This window comes from Coregonus clupeaformis, unplaced genomic scaffold (assembly GCF_020615455.1).
Source record: "Coregonus clupeaformis isolate EN_2021a unplaced genomic scaffold, ASM2061545v1 scaf0004, whole genome shotgun sequence".
In the NCBI taxonomy this organism is placed as follows: Eukaryota; Metazoa; Chordata; class Actinopteri; order Salmoniformes; family Salmonidae; genus Coregonus; species Coregonus clupeaformis.
The window spans coordinates 2,274,686-2,287,622 of NW_025533459.1; the positions used below are offsets into that span (position 1 = coordinate 2,274,686).

Below are 12,937 nucleotides of genomic sequence, written 5' to 3' on the forward strand. Positions count from 1 at the left end.
TAAATGTATTTGGCTAAGGTGTATGTAAACTTCCGACTTCAACTGTATATACACACCACCAGTAAAAAGTTTGGGCACACCTACTCATTCAATTGTTTTTCTTTATTTTTACTATTTTTTACATTGTAGAATAATACTGAAGAAATCAAATCTACGAAATAACACATATGGAATCATGTAGTACCCAAAAAAGTGTTTAACAAATCGAAATATATTTTATATTTGACATTCTTCAAATAGCCACCCTTTGCCTTGATGACAGCTTTGCACACACTTGGTATTCTCTCAACCAGCTTCATGAGGTAGTCACCTGGAATGCATTTCAATTAACAGGTGTGCCTTGTTAAAAGTTAATTTGTGGAATTTCTTTCCTTCTTAATGGGTTTGAGCCAATCAGTTGTGTTGTGTCAAGGTAGGGGGGGTATACAGAAGATAGCCTTATTTGGTAAAAGACCAAGTCCATAAAATGCCAAGAACAGCTCAAATAAGCAAAGAGAAACGACAGTCCAAGTTCTTCAAGTGCAGTCGCAAAAACCAAGTGCTATGATGAAACTGGCTCTCATGAGGACCGCCACAGGAATGGAAGACCCAGAGTTACCTCTGAAGCAGAGGATAAGTTCAATAGAGTTACCAGCCTTAGAAATTGCAGCACAAATTAATGCTTCACAGAGTTCAAGTAACAGAAACATCTCAACATCAACTGTTCAGAGGAGACTGCGTGAATCAGGCCTTCATGGTCAAATTGCTGCAAAGAAACCACTACTAAAGGACACCAATTAGAAGAAGAGACCAGCTTGGGCCAAGAAACACGAGCAATGGACATTAGACCGGTGGAGATTTGTCCTTTGGTCTGGGGTCCAAATTGGAGATTTTTGGTTCCAACCGCGGTGTCTTTGTGAGACGCGGTGTGGGTGAACGGATGATCTCCGCATGTGTAGTTTCCACCGTAAAGCATGGAGGAGGAGGTGTTATGGTATGGGGGTGCTTTGCTGGTGACACTGTCTGGGATTTATTTAGAATGCAAGGCACACAACCAGCATGGCTACCACAGCGATACACCATCCCATCTGGTTTGGGCTTAGTGGGACTATCATTTGTTTTTCAACAGGACAATGACCGAACACACCTCCAGGCGGTGTATGGGCTATTTTACCAAGAAGGAGAGTGATGGAGTGCTGCATCAGATGCAGTGTTGACCCTTCCTGGCCCCCACAATCCCCCGACCTCAACCAAATTGAGATGGTTTGGGATGAGTCGGACGGCAGAGTGAAGGAAAAGCAGCCAACAATTGCTCAGCAAATGTGGGCACTCCTTCAAGACTGTTGGAAAAGCATTCCAGGTGAAGCTGGTTGGGAGAATGCCAAGTGTGTGCAAAGCTGTCATCAAGGCAAAGGGTGGCTACTTTGATTTGTTTAACACTTTTTTGGTTACTACATGATTCCATATGTGTTATTTCATAGTTTTGATGTCTTCATAATTATTCTACAATGTAGAAATTAGTACAAATTAAGAAAACCCCTGGAATGAGTAGGTGTGTCCAAACTTTTGACTGGTACTGTATGTTCGAACATGCTGTTTAAAAACAGGCGGTTAAAGACATGCATCCGTAGCAAGGCTCTGCTAACCTGAATTTTCTGAATGTGAAATGGAATACTCCCATTTCCTTACTTTGCTTTAACATTAACTTTATTTCTTTCAGTGGTCATAGAATAACAGAAAAAATGCCATCCTGTCAGCCAGGCAGTAGGTCAGACAGGAGTATAGCATATATACTTCTTTTAATATATATCTATATAGCATCTACCATAAATACTGTAAAAGTGGGATAGTAGGTATCTAACAACCAGCCCTTTCTGAAGGGGTGTTTGAAATCCTAGCGGTTGTAGCGTTGAGGTGACACCAGGTGATATAGATATCTCTATCTGTTTATATGTTTTTCTATTGATCTCCCCGGCCAATGGGTGCATCTTCCTGGAGCAGGTAAATACACCCTGTGGAATCAAAACTGTAAACAACAATGTCAGATCAGCTTAGCTAGACATCCACAGGAGTCCCCTGTATGTCCATGTGTAAGTCCCCAGCCCAGCGTGTGTGTGTGTGTGTGTGTGTGTGTGTGTGTGTGTGTGTGTGTGTGTGTGTGTGTGTGTGTGTGTGTGTGTGTGTGTGTGTGTGTGTGTTTGGGACAGTAAACAATGTTTTGTGAGGTGGCTCCCGAGCCCGGCAGAACCAGAGGTAAACAGCTGTTTGTGTTTTCACCTCTCAGCCTCTACGCGGTTCAGCGGGAGGTGAGCTGGATGTTGGGGGTCAAAGGTCAGAGTACCCCCCCTACCCCAGGGTCCTGGCGTCACCAGTTGGCCTTCACGCCGTTGACGTCACTCACCAGGTTCTGAGCCAGGCAGATCCCAAATATCTAAACAGGAAATGACATCACAGGTTAGGTAACATTCAGTCTCTGCCAGACTCTGGCACGTAGCTAACTGAAATTCAAAGCATCGAAGGGTTCTCTGATTTAAGAGTGACACACAATGAAAAGGAAGTAATAATAATTCAAAATAATTACACACTCCGAGCAGGGTTTCCGTCGCGGCGGGACAACGTGACCGGGAAGATTTTAATTTAACGGCCATTTGAGAAATTGACCGGACCCATATGCAGTGGGTGCATAACCGATTAGGGCGTCCACCAGGGTGCTCAGAATGACAGAACATGCAACTCATGTAATGAAGCAGCCAAAAAAAAAAAGTCTTTTTCAAACATCTGCCAAAATACAATTCGCGGGAAAACACAATTTTAAACTGCACCTGATAGTTGTTCCATATGTGACAGAGATGACAATCTCTGTTAGAAACTTAGAAAGAGGGGGGGGGGGGGATCTAAAGATGCAACATCTAGGATGGGGTTGCAAACATGACTAGGATTGTGCCTTTGGCTTCTGGACAACGAAAGAAAGTTGATATGAAAACCAATAGAACAGAAGAGAAATGGCATAAGCGGTGGGTCCAATAGTGAAGTCAATGGAAATAAAATGTGCCAAAATTATATAATTACTCCTGTATACATAAATAAAATAAAATCATTCAAAATACTTCACCAGAAAAATGGAGGATCATTACCTTCTTTTAAAAAAATAGCTGTGGATTGTTTCAAATCACAAGCTCGTAGGCCTATGCTTATTTGAGCAGCGTGCATGGCAATAGGCCTAGCTGGTTATTGAGGAGTGTGGCAAAGATATGACACGTCTCCAGAATGGCTCAGCTCTCTCCCGCCAATTCTTTTGCGCATTCATTGTTTCATTGTGTAAATTGTTTGCCCTTTTAAATTGTTTTTGATCAATTCCACAGTACATATGTCACCAGTTTTAAATGTACCGTTTATCCCCGTCACGTGGTTACATTAATTTCTGTTAACGCATGTATTAAATCACAGTCATTTACCGTTCTCATTCTCAGAGTGGAAACATTGTTTGCAGAGTTCACAACCTGCTACACTTTGTGAGAAACACGTTTTGGTTAATTTACAAGATTAACAAGATTAGTAAATGTGTTCTTTGTGTTTTGTTTGGAGTGCTCCATGTAAGCAATGAGCATGTGTCTGGTTTCTCTGTCCTGATAATGTTGAGGGATCACGCGCACCTGAGCATGCATAGACGTAACTGGTCTGCTGCTCGGAAATGTAGGAAATCAGGTTTTTTTAACATCCGTTGCATATGATAATATATTAAAATCTATAGTTCCTCACAGTAAGCTATTTGAAAAATCTTTCCAACAATCCCCTCGATAATCACCAATCCTCGGTGTGAAAGAGCAATGGTAGTTATAGTCCTACTGCTGCATTGGCCTATAGGCTGTGAGTTCCAAGCGCTCATTTCTTCAGCCGCCAATGGATCACGGTGTATCAATGTGTTCATATGGCAGAGACTGGTGATCTCACATTAGTTGACTTTTAACTTTTCTAATTTTCTAATTTTAATGCAGATTTTTTTTGATTAACCGCGTGACAATGATTTTGAGGAACAAAAACTTTATTGAAATGAAACTGTTCCCTGAAAATACACAAATGAAAATCATAACTGGCACGCACAACAGTAGAAATGGTAGGATAAATTGTAAGCTTCCCCGTTGTAAGAAATCTTGCTCCAAATAGGCTCTTCTGTATGTAATAGTTGTGTTGGATAAATAAGACACATAATGACTAACGAAAATACACACAGGCCAATTTAATTCCACTAAATTATGCAAATGAACCTATAGACCGATAAGCATGATGGTCAAATGTATTTCCATCGACTGGTATTTCCATCAATTAATAAAAAGCATTATTTTGCAGTAGGATTTTTTTTCTCTCTGTCATTTTGGCCGGCAACAGTTTTATTTATCGGATAAGAAAAAAGAAAATGTCCAAAAGCCGGTAATTACCGGTTAACGGAAATCCCGACTTCCAGCCATGATGGTGACTGTAAATGCAGACATTATTTATCTGATTCACACAAAAGCTGACTCTTTAAATATACATTTGTGAAATAATGTCTCTGGGAGTCCTCCTTACCTGTAAAAGTGCAATGCCCACAAAGACCCCAGCTACAATGATCAGGTTGTCCTGAAGCCACCTCTCGAACTGGCCCACACAACCCTTGGTGTAGATGAACTTTTGCTGGTCCAACTCCTGGGAGGGGAAATAGGAGACACGTTTTAATACAGTGTTTCCCCCAACCAACAGTTTGGAGAAAAACCTTTTTAACATTGAGTTAGCCAAACCAGACCAAACCAGACCAAACCAGACCAGACCAGACCAGACCAGACCAGACCAAACCAGAGCAGACCAGACCAAACCAAACCAGACCAAACCAGACCAGACCAGACCAAACCAGACCAAACCAGACCAGACCAAACCAAACCAAACCAAACCAAACCAGACCAGACCAAACCAAACCAAACCAGACCAGACCAGACCAAACCAGACCAAACCAGACCAAACCAAACCAGACCAATGGCCATTGGATTATGACTCACAGAACATGAAGGATAAACAAATGCTAGATGATTCCAAAATGGCACCCTATACAGTCGTGGTCAAAAGTTTTGAGAATGACAAGAAGTATTGGTCTTCACAAAGTTCGCTGCTTCAGTGTTATGAGATATTTTTGTCAGATGTTACTATGGTATACTGAAGTATAATTACAAGCATTCCATAAGTGTCAAAGGCTTTTATTGAGAATTACATTAAAGTTTATGCAAAGAGTCAATATTTGCAGTGTTGACCCTTCTTTTCCAAGACCTCTGCAAACCGCCCTGGCATGCTGTCAATTAACTTCTGGGCCACATCCTGACTGATGGCAGCCCATTCTTCCATAATCAATGCTTGGAGTTTGTCAGAATTTGTGGGTTTTTGTTTGTCCACCCGCCTCTTGAGGATCGACCACAAGTTCTCAATGGGATTAAGGTCTGGGGAGTTTCCTGACCATGGACCCAAAATGTCGATGTTTTGTTCCCCGAGCCACTTAGTTATCACTTTTGCCTTATGGCAAGGTGCTCCATCATGCTGGAAAAGGTATTGGTCTTCACCAAACTGTTTTTGGATGGTTGGGAGAAGTTGCTCTCGGAGGATGTGTTGGTACCATTCTTTATTCATGGCTGTGTTCTTAGGCAAAAATGTGAGTGAGCCCACTCCCTTGGCTGAGAAGCAACCCCACACATGAATGGTCTCAGGATACTTTACTGTTGGCATGACACAGGACTGATGGTAGCGCTCACCTTGTCTTCTCCGGACAAGCAAGGCGTTTTCCGGATGCCCCAAACAATCGGAAAGGGGATTATAATATTATAATAATATGCCATTTTATCCAAAGCGACTTACAGTCATGTGCGCATACATTTTTATGTATGGGTGGTCCTGGGGATCGAACCCACTACCCTGGCGTTACAAGCGCCATGCTCTACCAATTGAACTACAGAGGACCACATTCATCAGAGAAAATGACTTTACCCCAGTCCTCAGCAGTCCAATCCCTGTACCTTTTGCAGAATATCAGTCTGTCCCTGATGTTTTTCCTGGAGATAAGTGGCTTCTTTGCTGCCCTTCTTGACACCAGGCCATCCTCCAAAAGTATTCGCCTCACTGTGCGTGCAGATGCACTCACACCTGCCTGCTGCCATTCCTGAGCAAGCTCTGCACTGGTGGTGCCCCGATCCCGCAGCTGAATCAACTTTAGGAGACGGTCCTGGCGTTTGCTGGACTTTCTTGGGCACCCTGATGCCTTCTTCACAACAATTGAACCTCTCTCCTTGAAGTTCTTGATGATCCGATAAATGGTTGATTTAGGTGCAATCTTACTAGCAGCAATATCCTTGCCTGTGAAGCCCTTTTTGTGCAAAGCAATGATGACGGCACGTGTTTCCTTGCAGGTAACCATGGTTAACAGAGGAAGAACAATGATTTCAAGCACCACCCTCCTTTTAAAGCTTCCAGTCTGTTATTCTAACTCAATCAGCATGACAGAGTGATCTCCAGCCTTGTCCTTCGTCAACACTCTCACCTGTGTTAACGAGAGAATCACTGACATGATGGCAGCTGGTCCTTTTGTGGCAGGGCTGAAATGCAGTGGAAATGTTTTTTGGGGGGGGATTAAGTTCATTTTCATGGCAAAGAGGGACTTTGCAATTCATTGCAATTCATCTGATCACTCTTTATGACATTCTGGAGTATATGCATATTGCCATCATCAAAACTAAGGCAGCAGACTTTGTGAAAATTACTATTTGTGTCATTCTCAAAACTTTTGCTCACGACTGTAGTTAAAATAAGTGCACTATAAAGGGAATAGGGTGTCATTTAGGACGAATTCACTGTGTCCCCTCTGGCATACATATTGTAGTATTAACTTTATGCCAAATGTACACTTCATAGAAGTCATCAGAGAAGCATGTCTCTATTAGGGCTGTGATGGTCTGCATATCAGAGGAGGGAGGAGGGGATTGGTGCATATCAGAGGAGGGAGGAGGGGATTGGTGCATATCAGAGGAGGGAGGAGGGGATTGGTGCATATCAGAGGAGGGAGGAGGGGATTGGTGCATATCAGAGGAGGGAGGAGGGGATTGGTGCATATCAGAGGAGGGAGGAGGGGATTGGTGCATATCAGAGGAGGGAGGAGGGGATTGGTGCATATCAGAGGAGGGAGGAGGGGATTGGTGCATATCAGAGGGGGGAGGAGGGGATTGGTGCATATCAGAGGGGGAGGAGGGGAATATCAGAGGGGTGAGGAGGGGATTGGTGCATATCAGAGGGGGAGGAGGGGAATATCAGAGGGGGGAGGCGGGGATTGGTGCATATCAGAGGGGGAGGAGGGGAATACAGGAGGGGGAGGAGGATTGGTGCATATCAGAGGGGGAGGAGGGGAATATCAGAGGGGGAGGAGGGGATTGGTGCATATCAGAGGGGGAGGAGGGGAATATCAGAGGGGGGAGGAGGGGATTGGTGCATATCAGAGGGGGAGGAGGGGAATATCAGAGGGGGAGGAGGGGATTGGTGCATATCAGAGGGGGAGGAGGGGAATACAGGAGGGGGGAGGAGGGGATTGGTGCATATCAGAGGGGGAGGAGGGGAATATCAGAGGGGGGAGGAGGGGATTGGTGCATATCAGAGGGGAGGAGGGGATTGGTGCATATCAGAGGAGGGAGGAGGGGATTGGTGCATATCAGAGGGAGGAGGGGATTGGTGCATATCAGAGGGGAGGGGGGAATATCAGAGGGGGAGGAGGGGATTGGTGCATATCAGAGGGAGGAGGGGATTGGTGCATATCAGAGGGGGAAGGGGGGAATATCAGAGGGGGGAGGAGGGGATTGGTGCATATCAGACTCAAAAGAAACAGGTGGTTTTTCTCTGCAACTTCACTATTATCATTACACTTCTTTAATATCAGTAGCCTTTCATTACTATTCACGTTATTATAACCTCTCAATATTAGCATACAAATTAAGAAATGTCAGATTGGAGAATATTGTCACATTTTCATATCGACACTACTTAACGCATAGGCTATCAGACTCAAAAGAAATGTGCAATTTCACTATTGCATCACATTTCATTACTGGTTTCTCCTTTTCTTTCCCTTTCCATGTATTTTTGGTATGCGGCCATTTTGTTTAAATGTATGTTCCTGCTGTCTTAGGCCTACAAGGCCCTGTGTAAAATGGGACGTCACAATTCTGTTAGTACACTTGTTTACATGGATATGCTTCTTAACAAAACCTATTTGAAACGAGTCCCGTGACATCTGTGGGGTGAAGAGGGGTGGAGAACACCACAGTGTTGGTGAGAGTCTTCCCTTTACATAGAGCGGTCATACTAGTGTGTAGGTCAAACCGTTCGGAAGCTACAGACGTCTAAAGTAAACTGATGGGTTTTTTGATAGGGATGTTTTGTTATGTTACTTAGACTGACATGGCGATTCAACTACCGTCACAGAACTAGTCTATATACATTTACATTTTTAGTCATTTAGCAGACGCTCTTATCCAGAGCGACTTACAGGAGCAATTAGGGTTAAGTGCCTTGCTCAAGGGCACATCGACAGATTTTTCACCTAGTCGGCTCAGGGATTAGAACCAGCGACCTTTCGGTTACTGGCACAACGCTCTTAACCACTAAGCTACCTGTATAGCTACTGTATACCACTAAATACAGTATATAGTGGTTTAATCTCATAGCACCTCTATGGCCCTGGTTAAAAGTAGTGCCCTATACAGTGAATATGGTGCCATCTGAAACACAGACACCGTGTATAATCTCTATGTTTATATACTGTGGATGAAGCTGTGTGTGTGTGTGTGTGTGTGTGTCTACTGTGGATGAAGCTGTGTGTGTGTCTACTGTGGATGAAGCTGTGTGTGTCTACTGTGGATGAAGCTGTGTGTGTGTCTACTGTGGATTAAGCTGTGTGTGTGTGTCTACTGTGGATGAAGCTGTGTGTGTGTGTCTACTGTGGATGAAGCTGTGTGTCTACTGTGGATGAAGCTGTGTGTCTACTGTGGATGAAGCTGTGTGTGTGTGTGTGTCTAGGCGGCAGGTAGCTTAGTGGGTAAGAGCGTTGTGCCAGTAACCGAAAGGTCGCTGGTTCTAATCCCCGAGCCGACTAGGTGAAAAATCTGTTGATGTGCCCTTGAGCAAGGCACTTAACCCTAATTGCTCCTGTAAGTCGCTCTGGATAAGAGCGTCTGCTAAATGACTAAAAATGTTTTTTTTTAAATGTAAAATGTCTACTGTGGATGAAGCTGTGTGTGTCTACTATGGATGAAGATGTGTGTCTACTGTGGATGAAGCTGTGTGTCTACTGTGGATGAAGATGTGTGTCTACTGTGGATGAAGCTGTGTGTGTGTCTACTGTGGATGAAGCTGTGTGTCTACAGTGGATGAAGCTGTGTGTCTACTGTGGATGAAGCTGTGTATGTATACTGTGGATGAAGCTGTGTGTCTACTGTGGATGAAGCTGTGTGTCTACTGTGGATGAAGCTGTGTGTCTACTGTGGATGAAGCTGTGTGTGTCTACTATGGATGAAGATGTGTGTCTACTGTGGATGAAGCTGTGTGTGTCTACTGTGGATGAAGCTGTGTGTCTACTGTGGATGAAGCTGTGTGTCTACTGTGGATGAAGCTGTGTGTGTCTACTGTGGATGAAGCTGTGTGTGTCTACTGTGGATGAGGCTGTGTGTGTCTACTGTGGATGAAGCTGTGTGTCTACTCTGGATGAAGCTGTGTGTGTGTCTACTGTGGATGAAGCTGTGTGTGTCTACTGTGGATGAAGCTGTGTGTCTACTGTGGATGAAGCTGTGTGTGTACTGTGGATGAAGCTGTATGTGTGTCTACCGTGGATGAAACTGTGTGTGTGTGTACTGTGGATTAAGCTGTGTGTCTACTGTGGATGAAGCTGTGTGTGTGTCTACTGTGGATGAAGCTGTGTCTACTGTGGATGAAGCTGTGTGTGTCTACTGTGGATGAAGCTGTGTGTCTACTGTGGATGAAGCTGTGTGTCTACTGTGGATGAAGCTGTGTGTCTACTGTGGATGAAGCTGTGTGTCTACTGTGGATGAAGCTGTGTGTGTCTACTGTGGATGAAGCTGTGTGTCTACTGTGGATGAAGCTGTGTGTCTACTGTGGATGAAGCTGTGTGTGTCTACTGTGGATGAAGCTGTGTGTCTACTGTGGATGAAGCTGTGTGTCTACTGTGGATGAAGCTGTGTGTGTGTACTGTGGATGAAGCTGTGTGTGTTTACTGTGTTTAGCTGTCTTTTATTCTGTTCCCATAGAAGTTTACTGAAGCGCAGGTCCTGTTGAGCTCCAGCAACAAAAGGTTCTCCCCCACAAAGCTTGTCTTTGTCTCTCTATAGAGAAACTCCACCAAGGATTCCTTTGTTCCAAAGCTAAAACCTGGAAACCAACTCTCCACCAATGGGAGGTAACGGAATCCCTGGGCATACAATGAAATGTTTCAGATGGTGACTGTAAACTTGCCCTAGAGTCATTTCAGTCTGTATTTTCTTCGTTAATCTCTGCTATTCTCTCTCTCCCTCTGCTATTCTCTCTCTCTCCCTCTGCTATTCTCTCTCTCTCCCTCTGCTATTCTCTCTCTCTCCCTCTGCTATTCTCTCTCTCTCCCTCTGCTATTCTCTCTCTCTCTCTCTGCTATTCTCTCTCTCTCTCTCTGCTATTCTCTCTCTCTCTCTCTCTCTGCTATTCTCTCTCCCTCTGCTATTCTCTCTCTCTCCCTCTGCTATTCTCTCTCTCTCTGCTATTCTCTCTCTCTCTCTCTGCTATTCTCTCTCTCTCTCTCTCTCTCTGCTATTCTCTCTCTCTCTCTCTCTCTGCTATTCTCTCTCTCTCTGCTATTCTCTCTCTCTCTCTCTCTCTCTCTCTCTCTGCTATTCTTTCTCTCTCTGCTATTCTCCCTCTCTCTCTCTGCTATTCTCTCTCTCTCTCTCTGCTATTCTCTCTCTTTCTCTCTGCTATTCTCTCTCTTTCTCTCTGCTATTCCCTCTCCTTCTCTCTCTTTCTCTCTGCTATTCTCTCTCTCTCTGCTATTCTCTCTCTCTCTCTCTCTGCTATTCTCTCTCTCTCTGCTATTCTCTCTCTCTCTGCTATTCTCTCTCTCTCTCTACTATTCTCTCTCTCTCTCTACTATTCTCTCTCTCTCTCTCTCTGCTATTCTCTCTCTCTCTGCTATTCTCTCTCTCTCTCTGCTATTCTCTCTCTGCTATTCTCTCTCTCTCTCTGCTATTCTTTCTCTTTCTCTCTGCTATTCTCTCTTTCTCTCTGCTATTCTCTCTCTCTCTGCTATTCTCGCTCTCTGCTATTCTCTCTCTCTGCGCTATTCTCTCTCTGTCTCCCTATCCCCCCCTCCACCGGAGCAGAGTACAGCACACGGCTAGTTTCTATAGATTTTTCACAGCAAAGACTACAAGGCTGTACACAGTAAGGAAAACTAACAACATGACAACACATACAGTCATTTGGGGCTTCACTACATAACATTATGCACAGCAACAATGCTCTGGTTGAGAGCTGTATTGCGAGTGCACGCACACACACACACACACACACACACACACACACACACACACACACACACACACACACACACACACACACACACACACACACACACACACACACAGCAGAGGGAGGCATAACCCACTGAATCCTCAATTATAGAGCGTATTGTTGTGATGCTTCCCAGGGCTATAACTGGAGTCCAATCAGCTCCGTTAGAAAAACACACTGTTATTAAGGAAGAGAGGAGGAGAGCAGCCTGAACACTAGCTAGCTAGCTACTTAACCCTTAACTGCCATGTCTAGCTAGATGTTCAGAGGAAAGGTTGAAATGTCAGCCGCCTCTCTCTCTCGATCTCTGGATAATGTCCAGCAAGGTATTAAGGACTGATAAGAGAAATACCAACCCCTTGAAGTCTCACGTCGTAGCCACACTGCGTGTTAAGGACATCTTCCTGAAACGAATGAAAGCAAAACTATCATGAGAACAGAAGAATGTGGGTCTTCCAGCAGGGTCTCTAGAATGTCAATGTGCTAAACTGAATAAGTCTTGAGGTTTATAATGTAGTTCTATAGCCCAGTAAGGTATCTTATGGCACGGTCTGTCGAATACGTATGGTTAATGTGTTCAAAGGAATAAGTCTTACAACACGGTCTACGTCTGAGGTTTTATAACGCAGGTCTACAGCACAGGAAGGCATCTTACGGCAGGGTCTTTGCCACAACAGGAGAAGGGGACTCCACAGCGCTCTCTACTGGGGTTAAACTCAGTGCAGTTGAAGTAGATATTCAGGTTCCAGTCATTAGGACCGTGGGCCCCACAGCACGACCACTAGAACACACAGACAGACAAGGTATAAGGCATTACTACACGTTATAAGAACTTACGAGTCTTTATAAAAGTCTTACTACAACCAAGTCTGCCATGATAAAGAGGCTGGATCTGGTTGGCTTCAGCATTTGTACAGTAATCCAATCAGGGTTAAGGCGCTGGCTGCCTGTCCAGAACAGCTAAAAGGTACAAGACATGTTACCTGTCCAGTACAGCTAAAGGTACAAGACATGTTGCCTGTCCAGTACAGCTAAAGGTACAAGACATGTTACCTGTCCAGAACAGCTAAAGGTACAAGACATGTTGCCTGTCCAGTACAGCTAAAGGTACAAGACATGTTACCTGTCCAGAACAGCTAAAGGTACAAGACATGTTGCCTGTCCAGTACAGCTAAAGGTACAAGACATGTTACCTGTCCAGAACAGCTAAAGGTACAAGACATGTTACCTGTCCAGTACAGCTAAAGGTACAAGACATGTTGCCTGTCCAGTACAGCTAAAGGTACAAGACATGTTGCCTGTCCAGTACAGCTAAAGGTACAAGACATGTTACCTGTCCAGTACAGCT

General features: G+C 44.3%; 1 protein-coding gene across 1 annotated transcript in view; it reads right to left on the minus strand.

Annotated features, from left to right (window-relative positions):
• Nucleotides 1-1,506: 1,506 nt before the first annotated feature.
• Nucleotides 1,507-12,937, minus strand: part of LOC121538422 (tetraspanin-17-like) — a 54,906-nt gene continuing 43,475 nt past the window's right edge. The window contains exons 5-8 of the mRNA XM_045212272.1: nt 12,245-12,370; nt 11,946-11,993; nt 4,546-4,662; nt 1,507-2,410 (exon numbers count right to left, since the gene is read on the minus strand). Of these exons, the coding sequence (XP_045068207.1) occupies nt 2,345-2,410; nt 4,546-4,662; nt 11,946-11,993; nt 12,245-12,370 (357 nt within the window). The 3' untranslated portion in view covers nt 1,507-2,344. The remainder of the gene's footprint in view (nt 2,411-4,545; nt 4,663-11,945; nt 11,994-12,244; nt 12,371-12,937) is intronic.